Raw genomic sequence first — 19,879 nt, 5'->3', positions numbered from 1 at the left:
ACAAAGTTCCCTCTATGCTGCCTACCTACGATTACACCTTCATTAATAGGGGCATTCAAATATTTGCGTTGTCATTTACAATAGCTGACCTCGGAACATAAATTGTAAGTACTTTGCATCTTTTCCATTTTACCTTCTATATGCCCCATAATGGCGGTTAAACTGCTTCCGTTCATTTTTAAATTGCCACGAGCCATCTACCAAGAAGATCAACTCGGCGCGTGCAGCTTTGCGCACCCTCCTTATCATTGTCTATGACGTATGCCTGCCACTCTTTATACCTCTTGGTCACGTTTAGAAGCACGGTGATTCTTTGAGCCACCCGGCATTCCTCACGTTGGCGTGCTTCCATTTTAGCGTTTATGCCTTCAGTTTCCAGGACACTGTTATCATTGGCCGGCAGTTCGTTTGGTCAGCCATAATTTCTTTCATTTTCCAAGAGTCATTTGGAACATTGCCTCTGGTCGGTCATCCAATTCATAAGGCGGTACTGTGTTTTCATTTATTTGTTTTAAAGCTAATCGAACTTTTTGTTCATCGAGGAGTTTTTCAAAGGCAGAAATGTATTTTGGGATTTTACAAATTTTCGTTCTGTTTGAGACTTTGTTTGGCGTTTCACACAAGTTTTCATTGGAATTTGCTTGTACCGGTTCACAGCACTTTGTGTCTCCATCACCACTTCTTCCTGCTACTGTCCTGGTCTTCGGGTGAGAAGTCGCTCACCGGAGTGAGTTATCATTTATTTTAAAAATGTTTTGCAAATGTTCATTGCTCAACCTCGATTTGAGTGTTATTATGCGTTTAGTTGGAATTTTAATGTTTATGTGGTCTACCCATTTTTTTTATGTAGCACATTGTGCTGTGTGTCTTGATGCACACCTTTCCACTCAAAATGTTGAGGGAATGTTTATTTAATTGGAATGTTGATATTTTATGTGGTTTTCACCGCATCTATTCTTTTATGTAGCACATCGTGCTGTGTGCCCTGTTGCACACCTTTTCATTTAATTGGAAAATATAATGTTTTATGTGGTTTTTCTCCACATCCATTTCATTTGCAAGTAGCACTTTGTGCTGTGTATGGTTACCGTACACTTTAATGTTTTATGTGGTCTTTCTCCACATCCATTTCATTTGCAAGTAGCACTTTGTGCTGTGTATGGTTACCGTACACTTTAATGTTTTATGTGGTCTTTCTCCACATCCAATTCATTTGCAGGTAGCACTTTGTGCCGTGTATGCTTTGTCATACACTTTAATGTTTTATGTGGTCTTTCTCCACATCTAGTTTATTTACATGTAGCACTTTGTGCCTCGCCGTACATCTTCCACCCAAAATTTTGTGGTGTTTGTCATTGTGCAGGGTTATTGCATGATAGTGTTTTACATTATTTTTAACCTTCTGTGCAACTACGATGTCAACGGCAACGGTTTATTTCTATGTACTGCAGGGTTTTCTGCAAGGTATTCTGCAGTACAGGATTTGCTGTCTTTCGGGGAATTTCCTCCATTCTCTTGTTTGAGTCTAAAGCAGTTATTCTTTTTGTTTGTTTTCTAAAGTTGATTTTCACTCTTTCAACCTATTTGCTTTTGTTTTTTCCACTTTGTTGCTCTTACCCTTGTATATTTTTATGTTTGCCTGGCCAGCTTTCGTATCTTTGTACATGGGTTTTCTTTTTGTTATTTATGTGAGGGAGGATGTGGGTTTGTCTTTCTGTGTGAAAGGGTGTTAGTGTTTTAGTCTTTGTTTCTTTTTGGTGTTTCTTGGTTGCGTTTCCTATTTTTCCCCACTTTTCTAATGCATGTTTTTCCCTTTTTCAATTCATGCTTTCTGGTGTTTTTTCTATATCTTTTCATGGTTAATTTATGATGTGCGTTGGTTCTTCTTTCTTTTTCTTTGTAAAGAAAGGAGATATGTGGTATCCTGCTGCTCAGCCAGAGTGGTAGCTGTGAGAATGTTGAGATGTGTGATGTAATGTGGAATGTTGGAGTGCCTGAGGCAGTTGGTGTATGGGCTGAGCAGCAGGGAAGCTGCTCCTGGTGGGGTTCGTATTATATCTACATTTGTGACTTCTACTTGGAATAAACCTTCTTGGAAACTACTATGGACTCTGTCATCATTTTCAGCTTACTACAAAGAGAGCCACTAAAGAAGGAACTGGACAGATTGGAGAAGTGCAAGATCATAGAGAGAATTGAGAGTTCTGAATGGTTGGCGCCCATTGTAGTAGCAGCTAAAGGAGGAAACAAAGGAATTCGTCTATGTGTGGTGGACCTCAGGGATTTAAACTCTAATATTTGGGTGGACAGACACCCCCTCCCCAACATAAATGAAATGCTATCTGCAATCCACGAGGCAAAAGTTTTTTCGGTGTTAGACCTATCTTCAGCATACCACCAGGTTGCCCTCCATCCGGAGTCGAAACCTCTCACCTCGTTCATAACCCCACATGGGGCGTATCAATTCTCCAGGTTACCTTTCGGATTGGCGTCGGCGGCAGCAGTATTCCAACGCATCATGCAACATATTCTGCAAGGCTTGGGAAAAGTTCTTTGCTTCCAAGATGATATATTGATCCACGGTTCATCCGCTGAAGAGCATAATAAAAATTTAGAAGCAGTGTTGACCCGACTCAGTAAGGCAGGTTTTACCACTCAAAGGGACAAATGCAAAATTGGAGTGGATTCGGTGGTCTATCTTGGTCACAACATATCAAGCGAAGGAATCAAACCCAAATCCAGTTTGGTAGATGCCGTCAAGCAAGCCCCAGAGCCCACCAACAAAGAGGAGCTCAAATCATTCCTGGGCCTAGCAGAGTATATGGCTAAGTTTGTTAAAAACTTCGCAGACCATGTGCAGCCCCTCAGAGAGTTGCTAAAGAAATGTTCCAAGTTCGAGTGGAATCAAGAGCATCAGTCAGCTTTCACACTCATCAAGAAGGCAATCGCGGATGCCCCTATTCTGGGTGCTTTTGACCCCAATGCCAAGACCACGCTTACCACGGACGCTAGCACGAAGGGGCTAAGAGCAGCACTAACCCAGAAAAAAAATGGACAAGAGTCCGTGGTAGCGTTCGCGTCCAGAACATTGAGAGACGCCGAATTAAACTACTCCACGGTGGAAAAAGAGGCTTTGGCTTGTTACTGGGCCATAAACCACTTTAAGTATTTCTTGTGGGGCATCCCATTTGTGTTGAGAACGGATCACAAACCCTTACTACCATTATTCTCCACTAAACGGCTGGAAGGTACTACTCCGAGAATAGCGAAGTGGGTGCTGAGTCTTCAAGGGTTCAACTATTCCATGGTATACGTCCCAGGAAGTGATAATAGGATAGCGGACTGTCTTTCACGGCTACCTGTGAATGGGGGTGATCCGATGCAAAATCCACCGGAAGAGACGGTCTTATGGGTGGAGATTCCTGCGATCAATCGTAAGAAGTGGGAGGAATCCTTAAGGGAGGACAGCGTTCTTATTGCATTGAAGAACATGATTCGCACAGGATGGCCGGATAACAAGTCTGAGGTGCCGGAACCTATCCACCAATTCTGGCCTGTGCGTGATGAACTATCCATCGTAAGTGAGCATATCTGCAGAGGAAGTAAAATCATTCCCCCTAAGGACATGTACGAAAGAATAATTCAGATTGCACATGAGGGTCACCCAGGGAGGAGCATGACCAAAAGTAAAATCAGACAGCACTACTGGTTCCCGGGTATGGATTCCAGAGTGGAGGAGCAAGTTAAGAACTGCACGGCGTGTGGTTCCAGCGACAAAACCAAAGTGATTCGCAAGTCACCGCTTATTCCAGTTGAAGTCCCTACTATACCATGGGCAAAATTGGGGTTGGATATAATCGGTCCCCTCAATCTACTGAACCAATCTCAGAGGTTCATGTTCGTTCTGATTGACTACCACTCTCATTGGATTGAAACAAGACTGGTACCCTCCATCACAACGGCGGTACTGTTAAGTTTCCTGAGAGATACCTTCGCCAAGGAGGGCATACCAGAGGTCATAATAACGGACAACGGGGTTCAATTCGTTTCTGAAGAAATGAAGCTGTTTTTGACCACACTGTCTATCACTCACATCAAGTCACCACTCTACTGTCCCAAGGCCAATGGGCTAGTGGAAAGAGCAAACAGGATGATAAAGGACACCATTCAGCTTGCATTGAGCTCTCAGGTACCAGTGGAGGAGGCCATTAGGAAGATGCTGTGGTCATACCATACAACTCCCAATGCGGTCTCGGGAGTGTCACCGTTTGTTTCACTCAAAGGTAGGAACCCCGGTTCTAAACTTACGCCTAACTGGCTTAATGGAGGAACCCCTGTATGGGTGGACAGAAACTATGTGGCTGAGAAGACTCGGAAACATCAACAAGAGTACAAACTCAGGTATGACAGCCGTTGGGGAGCGTCTACAAAAAAGTGCAGAGAAGGCCAATGGGTGGTGGTTAAGAGGCCCTCTCTATCTAAATCCAAGCTCTCTTCATTTTCCAAACCGCTGAGGATAACAAAGGTCTACGGCAATGCTGTAGTGCTAGAAGATGGGGGCACGTGGAGCATGGATAACATAGCGGGGTGCCCAAGCACAGTCGGTACCAAACCTTCATGCGAGAGTGACCAGAGCCCGGCTAGGCCTTGTAGTGAGGAACCCAAAATTACCAGAACACGTAGACCCCCAAGTTGGCAATCAGACTACAAAATGGGACCTTAACCCATCCAAGGGCCTCTGGCCCCACATCCCTGGCGGGTGGGGGCCCATTGGAGGAATTGTTACAGTATTGTTTGTATGCTTTTGCCTATCGTGTTTTCCTTCTCGTTTTGGGGGATGTTTTTCTCTAAAGGTACGAGGGGGTCAACAATTATCCTTTACTACTGTATAGTATTTGGGTACGAAATGTTTACAGTATAACTTAGCTGTTTATTGCTTTGTCCCGCAGGGAGATGTGTTATAACCTGTTCCCGGTTTCCCTGTCCCTGTTCCCCCCCCTCCTTTCCTCTTCTAGTGGGTTTGTCTGCATTTGGAATGTTGGTGGCTGAAGCTCTGTTTAGAACGTTGCTGTGAGACGAAGAGAAGGCTGAAGGGTCCACTACTAATAAACCTGCTCTCCTCATCTTTCCTGTCTGGAGACTTCATTATTACTACACCCATTATCGCCGTTTAGCGGCAGTTTCCTGCTGCTAAAACGGCGATAATTTTAACGAGGTTCTTGCTAATATGCCCCTCAGTGCTCATTCCTTCTACCATGTTAGTTTATCCGTGTTTGTTATTGATCCTCTGAGGCTTAGGAGTTTTCCAGGCACTTACTGCTTCTGCTGCAGTTCATAAAAACCTGCCTGGCCAGCCACCACTCTCTTCCAGGCAATATAAAATTCATCTTCCGGTTTCAAGTTTGCAAATATAAGGACTTTAGAATTTTCTTTTATTTACCACCTCACGGTATCCTTTTCCATGCGGTTTAATAAACACATTAATAGTTAAATAAATGTCGAGTCTAATCTGTATATTTTTATACGTAGGTTTAACTAAGAGCTTCTGATTTGGGAGTTTAAGGTAACTGAATCATTTTGTCAAAATATCGTCAAGTGCGGAACCACAATATCAACTATAAATATGTAGCTCCTTTCTGAATTTATGTTGTAATTTTCTGATGCAGTATCTCATTTTCCTTTGGTTTTGTGTGTGTCCATCCGGTTTCTTGAGTGAAGGACTAGAAAGAGAATTATGTTAAATGTAGAAATAAATCCATAAAATAACACATATAGGGGCATATTATCAAGAAACGGCGTTAAATTTATCGCCGCTTTGGCGGCAGAAAACTGCAGCTAAAGCGGCGATAGTGGGCTTGATAATATGCTCTTGAGAATTCCCATTGAAGCCCATGTTCACACCAGAACATGGGCTTCTATTGGAATTCTCAAGGGCATATTATCAAGCCCATTATCGCCGCTTTAGCAGCAGTTTTCTGCCGCTAAAGCGGCGATAATTTTAACGCCGTGCTTGATAATATGCCCCATAGGTCCTCTTTTACTAAGGTGTTTTGTGATTGCAAAGCCTGTGATTCTCAAACAAACAAAGGGGCTTTTTTACAAGCCCCTTGCGCCACCGTTTGTCACTTTTTCCCCATATAAACATTGACACAGCAGTGGCGCAAGGGGCTTGTAAATAAGCCCCAGAGTTTGCAACTGCAAAACATCTTAAACATCTTTCGGACTTACAGAAGGGTTTTGCTTTCCAATGCAAATCCTACAAATAGGAGTAACGTGAAAGAGGCTTCACCCTCAGTAAAGAAAAGTATCAATGGTCTGTGACCATCAGAAGTATCCAGAACCACTGGGCCTTCAGAAGGGCAGTAAAGACCTCGCTATTTCAGGCATAATCCTTCAGCCCCTGTCTCCCCCCTAGTTTTTGCGACCTGGGACCAGTGCTCAGACACCCCGTTGCTGGGGCAGCCATGCGCTTTATAAATTTAGTAACATAACATAACAACAAATGCGGTCACAAACATTGAACAGTTAAGGACTTCAGAGTTGCGGTGGTAACTGATTCACAAACAGCAGGATGTCCCCATGGGACAGATTATCTTTTAGAATCATATTGGCAGCCTCGGTGGAAGCAGGTAGTGGTTCACTGGACCCTTGCCTGTGTACTTAAATAGGATTTTATTTTTTTGTTGAAGCAGCACCTGTGCTTTTAATGCAGATGAGCTCCTATTAACAAAGTGTTTCCTGTTTGAGACTGAAAATATAGTGAAGGAGGCCTGCTGTCATCCTGCATGCCACCACTCCTGAATTTGCCGACAATCACAAGGGTGGCAAATTGCGACCTGCCTAATTGTTGTTCATTTGCTGGTTGTTTTGCAAACCCTACATCCCTGTCCCTTCTGGGTTCTTGCTTGATGTGTCAAAATGAGATGGGACCTATCAATGCAAACTATTAATACTTAGAGGGAGATTTACTAAGATTTTATGCTGCGTTTGCGTCACATAAGTGGCGCTAATCGGTGCAAAATCATTTTTTAAAAATTTGCTTTCCAGCGCTAAACTTCGTTAGCACTGGAAAGAACGTAAATGTAACGCAAAGGAGCGCCTAGTGCTGCTTTGCATTACTTAGCGCCAAGGGGGAGTACCATGGGTGGAACATGGGCGTTCCCATGCAGCCACCCAAGGTTTCTGACGGTAAACCCTATTTACTAAATAAAGTGGACCAGGTTTAGTGTAAAAAGAACTGCACCCTTTTGAAGTAGACGGAACGAAGGAGAAATGCTTTAATTTCTTCTAACTTTTTCGACTTTACAGCACACATACAAAGAGGGAATAATGTCTATGCATAGTATATTGTAGTGAAAGGTGCACACTGCCAGCTCTGTGCACCTTGTTAAACATTTTCTTTCACTTTTATTTTTTAATTGATCACGTTTGAAACATTGCTACACATTCACTTTGCGGGCCTAATATTCACAAGTATCATGAATTCATGGCTGTTATCTCTGGCTGATTGTCAAATGTTGGTAGACACTATCTCAATCCAAGAAATAATTCAGTAACATGTAGGTAGTTACACCTTTTATTAGACCAACAAAACCAGTGGCACTAATAAGCACTGTGAAGCGGCCTGGCACCCCTGAAAAGACAACCGAAGGTAAATAGGAAATGCAGTACATTAGCTTTAGACACCACAGGGTCCTTCTTCAGGTGAGAGCTCTTCACCAAGGCTGAATGTTGCCCATCTAAGGAATTCACAACTTCTCGTCAAAAAGTAATTTCTTTTACTACCTTTGTGCTTATTTGTATTGCTACACATTAGGATTATCAAGTCAGATACAAGTTGATCCTCTTTAATTTGAAAATCTTTAATTTCCCTATATATATCGGACAAAGTTTTTCGCAATTATTATTTTTTTCCTGAGGAAACACAATTTAGCGAACTGATTGGCACTATGTTAAAATCTTGTTTGGTGACCTGTGAAAGGAGTTTGTTGATGGTTACAGCTCAATGTGCTGTGGGTTATGTCAAACACAAAACACCATAGTGGTATAACATTGTATTGCTCACACTGTGCGGATCTTTATTTAGGCTAATACACAAAGAACATGAAATTATGCAGAGGTTTTGTGGGCTCCCTCCAGACCAGAGCCTGGTGCTCAATAAATAAATAACTGAAACAGAAGAGGATGGACTAAGAGACAGTGACCCTGGGCCCATGCAATATCCAACCTGTGGATGCACAAACAGAATTTGTAATGTAGACATCTGCATATCCTAGGGTGCATGAAGGGGGGTGGGTTCCCCACTCCTCAGCCCAAAGACTTTGTAAATCTGTGAAACAACCAGCATATATCGCAGGGGGCCCAACAATTTAAATTACGCCACTGCACAAAATTACGCTCCGTGCAACAAAAGGTATGTCCAAGGATTGTAACAGATATTACCAAAACGTTAATGCCCTTAAATACCAATTAAAGACGGTTTATCATTTTTTGAGAATTTAGCACAAGTGAATTTTTCTCAGCTGCTGTGCTTTTCTCCAGTTTACAGTGCCATTGCTCTCACTGCTCTCAGATGGATGAGTGTAACCTAATTGTTGAGATAGGTCTTTTGATTTGCTCATGGTACGGCAGTGCAAGAGCTGAACAGAATTTGTATTTGCACTCTGCTAAAATATTGTGGGGCATATTTACAAGGGGATATCGCCACCAAAACATCACTTTTAGTAACATTCTGGTGGCGATATGCCCTTCTCCATATTTACAAAGCAATGTTAAGCCACCATTTCTAGCTTAACACCACCATGTAAATAAGGCCCATTTACATGCATTACTTTGTGTCGAAGGGGCATGCAATGGGGGTTGCTGTGGGCGTTCCACCGCAACACCCATTGCTTTTGACGCTGACCCAGATTTGCAAGGAGGTGTAAAACTGAAGCAGTGCCAAAAACTAACGCCATGCAAGAGCAGGCGTTAGAATGGCAAAACGAGGAGAAATACTTTTTATTTCTCCTCGTTTTTGCTTTTTCTATGTGTGCTGCATTCTACAGAACACATAAAAAGAGCAAAATGCCATTTACTAATTGTTTATGTGCTGGAAGGTGTCCCTTCCTGTACCTAAACAATCAATAAATAATGACGATTTGCTACTTCTATGTGTGCTGAATTCGGCGGCACACATAAAAGTAACAAATCGCCACTAGTGATTGTTTATGGTCACTAAGGGACACCTTCTTGCACATAAAGAATCATGGTGCAAGGGTGCCTGCGTTGGCGCTAGACAGCTAAATTTAGCACCAGTGCTAGTGTGGTGCACCGTATTCTTGAGGATACGGCGCAGCCCTGCGTTTTGAAAATGTCGGAGAGTGGCTCTGCCAAATTTGGCGCAGCTCTGCACTCCAACATTTTCTTGTAAATATGCCCCTGTATTTTCAAAAACGTTTGTGAGAACTATAAAGTAAAGCTTATCCTTTTCTCAACACATTTCCTGACATTTTCACAATGTCTAAAGATTTTGAGTCAATTGCGTACATTTTCCGGGAAAATGTTTTGAAATATTTTTTGTGCCTGATAAAAGTCCACAATATAGATAGTAGAATTTAAGTAGAGCTGAAAATACAGAATTTTCCCACAACTAATAATTTGGGCAAGGGGCTAGTTAAAATAATGTATTCCCTCCAAATAGCTCCATGATTAGTATCTGATCAAAATTCTGCTCATTATATACATTCTTCATCAGGCAAATTATCTTCTTTTGGATGTGTGGAAGCAAAGAAATGGTCTTATAACTTCCAAACTATGAGCCAGTCAGTTAGAGTTCCAGAGAGTGTTTTGTGTTCAAAGTAATGAGTCCAGATTAGGAGCCCTGGAAGTTTTCCTAAATTCACTGTACCCTTTTAATGTCTCCATGAGTCCTTATTTCCCATGCCCAGTTGGAATTTCTATCAAATCTCATTGGCTGCTCACTCTTGTTTCAAAAGCATAGATCAGGCGATGATTCTGTCTAAAATGTCACCTAACTATTGGCTTCTATTTTTTATTTAGATTATCTTCTAGATATGCAGCCTTTTCTCCACATACACTACTGAAATATTGACATTGAGAAAAGCACTTTTTATATTATATTTGAGTGATCACTAATTTGGAAATCTGGCATTGGACTTAATATTTCTTATTAAAAAGCAAGAATGCTATAGTATTGCCAATTTTGTTTTCCCATGATGGATAAAAAATGAGGTGCCTGCTTGCAGCCAATCTGAATCTTTGTTGCAGGGAGTATTTCGAGCGTTAGCATGTTCATTTTTTATTGGGCACTTTTTGAGTTGTCAAAATATAGTTCCAAAAGCACTATACTATATGTAGAAACTCCCAAAACATATAATCTGATGCCAGTACCATTGCAGCCCACATGATCTACCTTTCAGTATTGTAGAATTCTTAACTGTTGTTTCAATTGATGTAATCTTACCTTTATGTAAAATGACTACACATTAAGTACATTTATGGGACCCAAACATTTTGTTGATACATGAGCGCTCATTGAGTGATATTCTTGTCCTTTATTGTTCCTTGCAAAGCTCCACTTGAACCAAATTATAAATAGCACATAGGTTCTCTTAAATTGAAGAGTTTGTTCCATGCATTTACATCCTTGCTCAGAACAGTCTGCCCTTATTGCCTAAACAGCAGATTGGTGTTCACTGCATACGTAGATGGTACTTGGCCGGATTCTCCTCCTTGTTCGACCAGGCACTTTGGGTAGGATCTGGAAAGTTTTAGGCATGAATTCCATGCAAGCTTCTCTGAATTTCTTGATCCTCCAGCAGTAGATGACAGGGTTGAACACAGACTTGAGGTAACTGAGCCACAGAATGCACGTGCTGGTAATGTAGAAGGAAGGGCTGTAGTAGAACGTCCTGCTGAACACCGAGAGCAGACTGAAGACGGTGTGCGGCAGCCAACAGAAAGAAAAGCCGATAAACAGGATCAAGATGGTGGTGAAGGCCCTGGTTTTGAAGCTCATGTCTACGTTCATCTGGTGTGGCCTCTGTAGCCCAATGAGACCGAGCTTGCTCACCTGGCTCAAGCAAAGGCTCTCGGCATGGTTGTGAATTCTGACGGCATTCCTCCGCACGGTGTTGAGAATGCAGAGGTAAGAGTAGAGCATGATACTGAAGGGGATGAAGAAGATGGCCACCAGCAACATCACAGCGTAGGCTCTGTCGGCTGGAAAATCGGTGTACCCAAGGACGCACTGAGGTGCGCGAGCAGGCACTTCCACAAACGACCAACCAACCACTGAGGGAAACGAAATGCAGAAGGAGAGGGACCAGGATATTGCAATCATGATCTTGGCACGGTGAGGGTTCAGTTTGTCTTGCCGTTGAACAATTATTAGGAAACGATCAACGCTAATGATCAACAATATGGCGACTCCTTCTAGGACAAAGAACCAGTACAGCATGGCTGATATGCGACAGAAGTGAGCCCCAAAGTGCCAGTTCACCGTAATTAGGGTGACTGTGGTAAAGGGCATGCAGAACAGGGACAACATGATATCGGAAAAGGCAAGAGTTGCCAGGAGAAGATTAATAGCCGAACGCATGGCCGGCTTCTGATAAACAATGAGGCAAACAATGGCATTGCCCAAGAAACCAATACCAATCATAACCACCATTGTCATTGCCAATAATATCCTAAGTGGCGCTGGCATGGTATTGACGTTTGAACCTATATCTGTGCCATTCGGAGCAGAAAAAACATAGCCGTCCATGGGAGTGTTGTTGCAGGCCATCACTGCAACACCACCGGAGGCAAAGCAGAAAATGTTAATGTCTGTTGATTAACTTTAATGTTGTTCCCTGGAAAAATCCTCTGTGCCATTGAGTGACCTCTACAAGGCCCTTCTCAAGATGCAAAGTGTGATCCTTACACTGTGTCCAATCCAAGAGCTATGTCACATATGGAGCGTCTTCTCAAACGTGGCTCCACCTGTAAAAACAATAAAATGCATAAGATATACAGACATAACTGAAAGACAACGCTAATATTATTTCAGAGATAAACACTCAAACATAGCCAGGAAAACATTTAGAAGACATAGCAAAAACATCAATTAAAAACTGAACCACATCAGAAAAGTGATGTCTGTGTTCCTGTTATTTTTAGTGGATTTGGGTTTTGGACACTTTCAGGGTCTGCTAGCCAGAGGCGTTCTTCATAGTGCTGATCAAGAGCTTTAAACGAGAAATTAATGGGCATATTTACTAGGAAGTGGCGAAGCGTGGTGTTAGTCACCTTGGCTTAACGCCGTGCTCCGCCACTTCCAAAACGCAGGGCTGCACCATATTTACAAGGATTCGGTGCAACCCTGCGTTTCCCTCTACGCTGGCGCTAATTTTAGCTGCCTAGTGGCAACGCAGACACCGTTGCACCATAGTGCAAGGGTGCCTGCGTTGTAGGGGAAGATTGTTTATGTGCAGGAAGGTGTCCCTTCCTGCATATAGACAATCTGAAATGGCATTTTGAAACTTCGATGTGTGTTGCTTAATGCAGCACACATAGAAGTTGGGTAACAATAAACATCTGTTATTCAGCGCCAAGATACCCGTAGTGGTGAACGTGCGCTTTACAAATACACGTGTTATGGTGTTATGAAGTGAAAAAACCATCATAAGATTTTTTTTTGTTGTAGCTGCTTGGCAGTCACTCTATTTTTCACAATTTGAGGATCTGCTAAAGTATTCCTCTTATTCTGTAAAGCCGAACCCGCAGCCAAGTTAGTGAACCAGTGTGGCATCAATTTTGATCTAGCTTCCCTACCTCTCAAAGCCTTAAAAGGTGTTATACCAGTGGTAGAATGAGGTGTTGTGAGGTAACTCCACACTTTTTCTTGCAGAAAATCACTTACGTCAAGATTGGCTGCGATAGCAGTTTGAACTCCTTCCTTCAAGAATCTATTGGCTATCTCAACGAGACCATTAGAGGAAGGACTGTGTAACACAACTTGGCAATATTTAGTTTCAGAGTTTTCCATAAATTCAGAAACTTGGTGAGAAAAAAAAGGTTGGCCATTGTCAGTAACAATGCATTTGGGAATACTTTCAATTCTAAATAACCTTTGAAGAAAATAAATGACAGTGGAAGAATTGGCTGCATGTGTGAAAGAATAATACATCCATTTGGAGTGATAATCAATGGCAACCAAACAATACCTATTTTCAGGTGGTAAAACATTAAAAGGTCCTGAGAAGTCTAAAGCAATTTTCTCCCATGGAGAATCAGGAAATGGGACTGTAAGTAAAGGTTTCTTATAGGTTTTCCAGTGTTTATCGGAAACAATGCAACTTGGACAATTGTCTATAAACAGAGCTACTTGTTTATCTAGACCTGGCCACCAATAAATGTCTTTTAATTTTTTGCAAGTGGCAGAAACTCCTAAGTGACCCTCATGGCTAATCTTAATGATTCTTTCTCTGAGTGAAGTTGGAGGGACAAATAACCCGTTCCTTATGCAAATGCCATTTTCAAAAGATAATTCCTCACTAATCTGTGCAAAGTGTCTCAGGTCATTGCTTAAACTCTTATCACCAGGCCATTTACTCTTAATGAAGATCTCAACTTTTTTAAGAGTTTCATCAGTGCCATTGCGGATGTCCATTCATCTTGTGAGATGCTACCATTGCATAAAGAAATGGCATCTACAAGACCAACTACACAATCTTTGTGAGTATCATTTTCGCCCTCACCGCAGTCAGAAAGGGGAATACGAGAAAGGCAATCAGCCCGGATGTTTTTACCTCCTTGAATATATTTTATTATCAGATTGTATTCTTGTAATTTGGAAAGTAGTCTGACCAATCTTGCGGAGGATTTGCCTAAACCATTGCCAGAGAGTAACGAAACCAAAGGTTTGTGATCAGTGAAAATTTCAGACTGATTTCCCCAAATATAAGTTTTAAATTTTTGTACTGCCCATACAATGGCAAGGGCTTCGCGTTCGATAGTACTGTAGTTGCACTCAGTGGGAGTTAGGGCACGTGAGGCAAAAGCAATAGTCTTTTCTTTGCCATCAACCCATTGTCCAAACACTGCACCGAGACCTCTTTGACTGGCATCTACAGATACAAATGATCTGGCATTGTAAACAAAAGGATGTAATGCAGGGGCATTGATGACTAATAATTTAATTTTCTCAAATGTGTCACTCAGAATGTCAGTCCATTCGAACTTTATGCCCTTCTTAAGAAGGCACCTTAGTGGTTGGACTAATTGTGCATAGCCAGGTACAAATCTTGCATAATATTCACATAAGCCCAAAAATGAACGTAATGAGTCTTTGTCATATGGAGGAGGAGCATTGCGTATTGCTTCTATGTTACAAAACTTGGGTTTGATGCCATTACATGAAAATGTGTTTCCTAAGTACTCAACTTCATTAACAAGAAGTTTGCATTTACTGGCTTTTATTGTCATACCTCTGTTATGTAAAATGTTAAACACTTCAATGTTCTTCCTTGGTTTCGGTGTGAATTAAGATATCATCTTGGAACGCTTGTACTTAGGGAATGTTGCCAAATAAATTGTCCATAAGTTTTTGGAAAACGCTTGCGGCTAAGGCAAGTCCAAAAGGTAATCTTAAATATTTGAAGGCCCCAAAAGGTGTTACAAAAGCAGTGAGGGCTTGGCAATTAGGGGTGAGTTGAATTTGGTGGTAGGCTGAGTGTAAATCAATGGTTGAGAAAAATTTAGACTTCCCAATATTAGCTAACATCTCATGTATGAGAGGTAAAGGGTGGCAATCAACTAATATGTTTTGGTTTAGAGACCTCAAGTCCAAACATAGCCTCAAGTCGCCGGTCTTTTTTTTCCGTAGGACGACCGGAGAAATCCATTCAGATGAATCTATAGGAGAGATGATACCTTCAGTTTGTAGGTTATTAAGTAGTAATTTAAGATCATCTCTGATGCTTAGAGGTACAGGTCTAACTTTTTGTGTAATGGGAATAGCATTTTTTTTTAATACAATGGTGTGTTCGTAACCTTTGACTGTGGCTACAGAATTTTTTAATACATCTGGAAAGCTTTTCTGCAGGTCTTCGACAGTTGAGTTTGAATCATTGATTAATAAAATATTTGATGGTAAATCACCTAAAACGATTGGAGGATCTTGACCAGGACGTAAAATAATGCCCAATAGCGCAAGGTCCTTCCAGCCAATGATGTCTCTACCTTTGATGGCTACGTACATTTTAGTTTTGACAGATCTGCCAAGACATTCTAAATTGTCCTAGAAAAAACCTATGAGATCAATGTCTTGTTCACCAAAGGCTTTGGGTTTGATGTTGGGGTTAATCAGTGTTGTGTTTTTGTGCCAATATTTGTAAAATGCAGTGTCAGCTAAAATGGTAACAGGTGCTCCTGAATCAGCCATGGCTAAAATAGTTTTACCATCAATGCAAATATCAATTAAAGGTCCTTTTATGGGTTTATCAAAAGATTCCGGAACTTCAATGGTAACAACAATATTTGTAAACTGAGAATTACATTCTTGTGTGTCTAGAGAAACACTTGAAATTTTGACTCTGCTAGACGGTGTGTTGTACAATTGCTCCTGCATACACTTTGGAAATGCCCGATTTTTTGACATTTAGTACATTTCTTACCTATAGCAGGACAGCTGGGGTTGTTTCCAATGTGATTCCTAGAACCACAACGGAAGCAAACTAACTGGGTTCTAGACGGTTGGTTTACAAATTGTTTCTTGTGATATGTTTGTTTGGTTTTTATGGCACATACAGTATTATCATTAGAAATTAGGCTTACATTTGAAGAATCTGTAGATTGAGTAGGAGGAAAGACATTTTGATTAGTATGACTGGATAATACTTTAGATGTGACAATTGATCTCTCAATGCTTTTGGCAACGTCAATAGTTTCAGCTAAAGTAGGATTCGGAAAGGTGAGAAGGCGTTCTTGAACTTTCTTGGAATGGCACCAAAAGACAAACTGGTCTCTTATATATATGTCTACATTGGGCCTAAAGTCACACTTTCCCGCCAAAACTCTCAGGGTTGCGATATAATCCTCAACAGATTCTTCGGAAGATTGTTTGCACATGGCAAAATTAAACCTCTCTAAAAGTACACTTGTAGCATCAGAATATTGTTTGCCCATGCGCAACTTAGCCTCGATGAAAACATTCCACACGGTGTCTTCTGTTGCAGGAGAAGGATAACGTGGGAGGTTGTCGAAAACTCTACGGCCAGCTGTGCCAAGGTGATTTACTAAAAGAGCCAGTTTCCTTGAAGGGGAATATCCATCAGCATCAATAGCAGTGAGATAATTTTCAAAATCTCTTAGCCATTCAGACCACTTCAAATCAGGTTTACCAGGTTTTACAAGAAAAGGTGCTGGCTGAATGACACCCTGGCTGGATGCCATTGTAAGAAAAGTGAATATATATATATATGCTTTTTCTGCTAGTGCACACAGAAGTATAAACAAATTTCACAATAAGGTAGTGAAAGTAAATAATATAACTGCTGTGAAGTAAAAGTATTCGTGAACAAAAGCCTTTGCTGCCGTAATGTAGAAGTATTTATATATGTCACTGACAATGGAAAGTAAAACTCACTGTAATGCCAACCATGAGGAGGAAATGACGATATGAGGATGGTGTGCGAATCACCGCTATAAGTGTCGCATGAAATGGATGCAGGAAAAGTGTGAAGGCAAAGTCCAGTTGAAGCGCTTCTCCCGCTGAAGAAATCGACGATGTGAGGGGAGGATCGCCGATCGTTTGCAGACCGATCAAAGATGGCCGCCAGTGAGCGTGTGACGTAAACACGCTCTCCCGTGGTGCAAAGCGGCAGTCGGAATGCGATGAGGACGATGAGAGATGGAAGATGGAATGGCACAGTAGATTCGAACAGAAGATCGATGAGAGCGAGCAGGTGAGCGACTTTTGAACGTGGCTCTCTCGCGCCTCGCGTCTTAACGCACTTGAAAGGATAATAAAATTTGAAGGTTTTAATCCGACCAACCTGGTAAAAATCGACGAGGAGGCGAAAGGGTGCGCTTAAAAGTCCAGTTAATTCAGCGGTATCAGTCCGGTGGGCTCCAACAGTAAAATAGTCATCCAATCTTGAAAAGCGGCGAATTACCCCACTCCTGGTACCAATTTGTAGTAAAGGGGAACGCCAATAACATCAGGAAGCTCTCCGTATACAATCCACTCATTTATTGATAATTGTAGATAGGTAGCAGTGAAGAATAAGGAGCCCACGGTAACAGCCGTTGAGAGGGCAGAAACCAAAAGCAACTTAACTAAAGAACAGAATATGAATGACATAGTGGAATCCTAAGAGGAGATTCTAAATGTTTAAAGGAACAGTGAGATGATAAGAATAGAGTATATCACAGCCTACTTACACCCATACATTCGCAAGCACATATATGCACATGCACACACCCAACTATTCAATCCCAAGCACACACAAATTTAAATTCACCCATCCACAAGCACGTACACACACACACTTGCACAAACCCATTCACAAGCCCAAGCGCGCAAATGCACATACTTTCATACATGCTCACACATACCCAAACATTAAATAAAGAACTTACCTGGCGGGCAATGATGGTGAAGGCAGGACCAGCAGAAAGCTGGGGGGAGAAGCATGCTGGTCCAGGAAAGAGCTTGAGGCTCCAGAAGTGAAGGAAGAAACAAGATCTTGATGCCTTCTCTCATTTGTTAACTTTGCAAAGGGTCAGCCAATGAGACAGGGACCATTCCTAAATCATCGCAGTGTTGGATTCCACCAGACTCTGTGACAAGTTGGAAAAGGGTGGTGTGAGGTGTCACTGATAAACAATCAGCCCTGGGCACTTTAGGGCCTAAACCTAAAGCACACACTACTGAGTCTATGAGTGACTCTCCCCCGCATCATCAAGGGAGGGATTATCACAGAGCTTTGATGGGCTGATGAGATCTTCAGACTGGCAAACCTTGGCTTATTAGCGCAAGTAAAGTGCCTGGCTGCCTGACCCACACATGATGATGGTCTTCCAGGCTGACCTTTGCTCAACCTAAACAACACTCATCATCCTTTGAAGTGGCAGGGAGTAGGGGAAACAGAGCCCCAACACCTTTACAGACAAGATGCCACTGGCGAAGGGAATGATAACTGAAACATATTATAACAGAGCCCCACACCATCTATGTGGTATTGGTTGGAGTACTTACATATGCACCAGGAAGCCTATCTTGTTGAGGCTTCCATACTAAACACCATGGGGCAGATTTACAAGAAAGTGACGCATCTGTACAGATGCGTCACTTTCCCTGCGCCAGCCATAGAAACCCTTGCGCCACCATAGATGCGCCGTATTTATAATACGGCGCACTATGGCGCAAGGATTGACAGATGCATCAGAAATTTGCTGGAGTTGTGTCGCAAGCACAATGCAACTCCAGCAATGCGTGTTGAGGCCTATTCCCACTACACTGCGTCACTACTTACGCCTGCTTGAAGCAGGCGTAAGGTTTTGACGCAGTGGCGTCCTAAAAGTGGCGCAGTGAAATCTTGTAGATTTCACCGAGTCACTTTTACGAGGCCTTCCTGCGTGGGAATGCCCACCCTGCATACATTATACCTGACGCAGGTATAATGTGACGCAGGGCTTTACAACGTGACACATCTCCCTCCCATAGAAGCCCATGTTGACACCAGAACATGGGCTTCTATGGGAATTCTCACAGGCATATTATCAAGCCCATTATCGCCGCTTTAGCGGCAGTTTTCTGCCGCTAAAGAGGCCAGAATTTTAACGCCGTTTCTTGATAATATGCCCCTTAGTTACAAGCTAAAGGCCCTCTTCCTCCTTTCTCTTGATCTCAGGCCCAGACACCTGGGTACTCCCGTTGGTTTACGAAGTTGTTTGATCCCTATTGGAAGCTTGTATGTGATATATTATATCTGTGCTTTGCCTTTACTTGGAGAGCTCGCTCATTTTACAATTTGCATGGCCCCACTTTTGGCCGAATCTGTGTCTAATGGATATTATGATAATTCATTTTCTTTTGTTAACAAACCTTGTCTGACTTCGGTCGAGGTCAGATTTTCCGTAACATAAACATTCAATAGGCAAGGGTCCGGCATACCACCCATAAGTATTCCTTTTCTGCAGCAACAAATCATGCATGTGCTCATAACAATCTTATGTGCCTTTTAAGGTTGGATGGGCTCACGATTATCAAGCCTATCCAAGCCAAAAACAGGTCCCTGTCGACAAAGGGCTTTTCCTGTTTTTCTTATGAGCGTTCCAGGCATCACCTAAGGTATGCCTGGAGTGGAGCAGCTTTGAGAGCAGGAGAGGATCTGTTGGAAAATAATCCAGGGCCCAGATTTATCAAAGGATTGCATTGCTCTTGCATCATGCAAGGTGACGCAAGGGCAATGCAATCCCTAATTCTGTATTGCTTGGTAAATCTGGAGTAATGCAAGTCAGCGCAAGTAGCTGCCTTGCATTACTCTGCAGCAGGAAGGCGTTACATGGGTGTAGCATGGGTGTTTCCATGAATCGACCTATGCTTTTGGACACATTTCCAGATTTACCAAGACTGTTAAACCTGAGAATGCATCAAAATCGTACGCATTCCCGATAGAGGCTTAACAAGGAGAAATATCTTTATTTCTCCTTGTTGTTTCCTCTTTCTAAGTCTGCTGTATTTTGCATCACAGGTAGAAAGAGGAATACGCCTTTAAGGACAGTTTTTTGTGCAGGAATGGCCACCTTCCTGCACAAAAACAACCCTTCCTGCAATGCTGGCACCCTTGCACCATCGTACAAGGGTTCCTGCGTTGGCAGGACACAG

The 19,879-nt window shown here is 42.2% G+C and overlaps 1 protein-coding gene across 2 annotated transcripts in view; it reads right to left on the bottom strand.

The window, feature by feature from the left end:
• Positions 1 to 7,563: 7,563 nt before the first annotated feature.
• GPR45 (G protein-coupled receptor 45) overlaps positions 7,564 to 19,879 on the bottom strand; it is a 230,244-nt gene continuing 217,928 nt past the window's right edge. For both annotated transcript variants that reach the window (XM_085622605.1, XM_085622606.1), the window contains exon 2: positions 7,564 to 11,988. In XM_085622605.1, coding sequence (XP_085478731.1) covers positions 10,676 to 11,791 — 1,116 coding nt within the window. In that variant the 5' untranslated portion in view covers positions 11,792 to 11,988 and the 3' untranslated portion in view covers positions 7,564 to 10,675. The remainder of the gene's footprint in view (positions 11,989 to 19,879) is intronic.

This window comes from Triturus cristatus, chromosome 8 (assembly GCF_964204655.1).
Source record: "Triturus cristatus chromosome 8, aTriCri1.1, whole genome shotgun sequence".
NCBI classification, from domain to species: Eukaryota; Metazoa; Chordata; class Amphibia; order Caudata; family Salamandridae; genus Triturus; species Triturus cristatus.
This window is presented reverse-complemented; position numbering and strand designations above follow the sequence as displayed.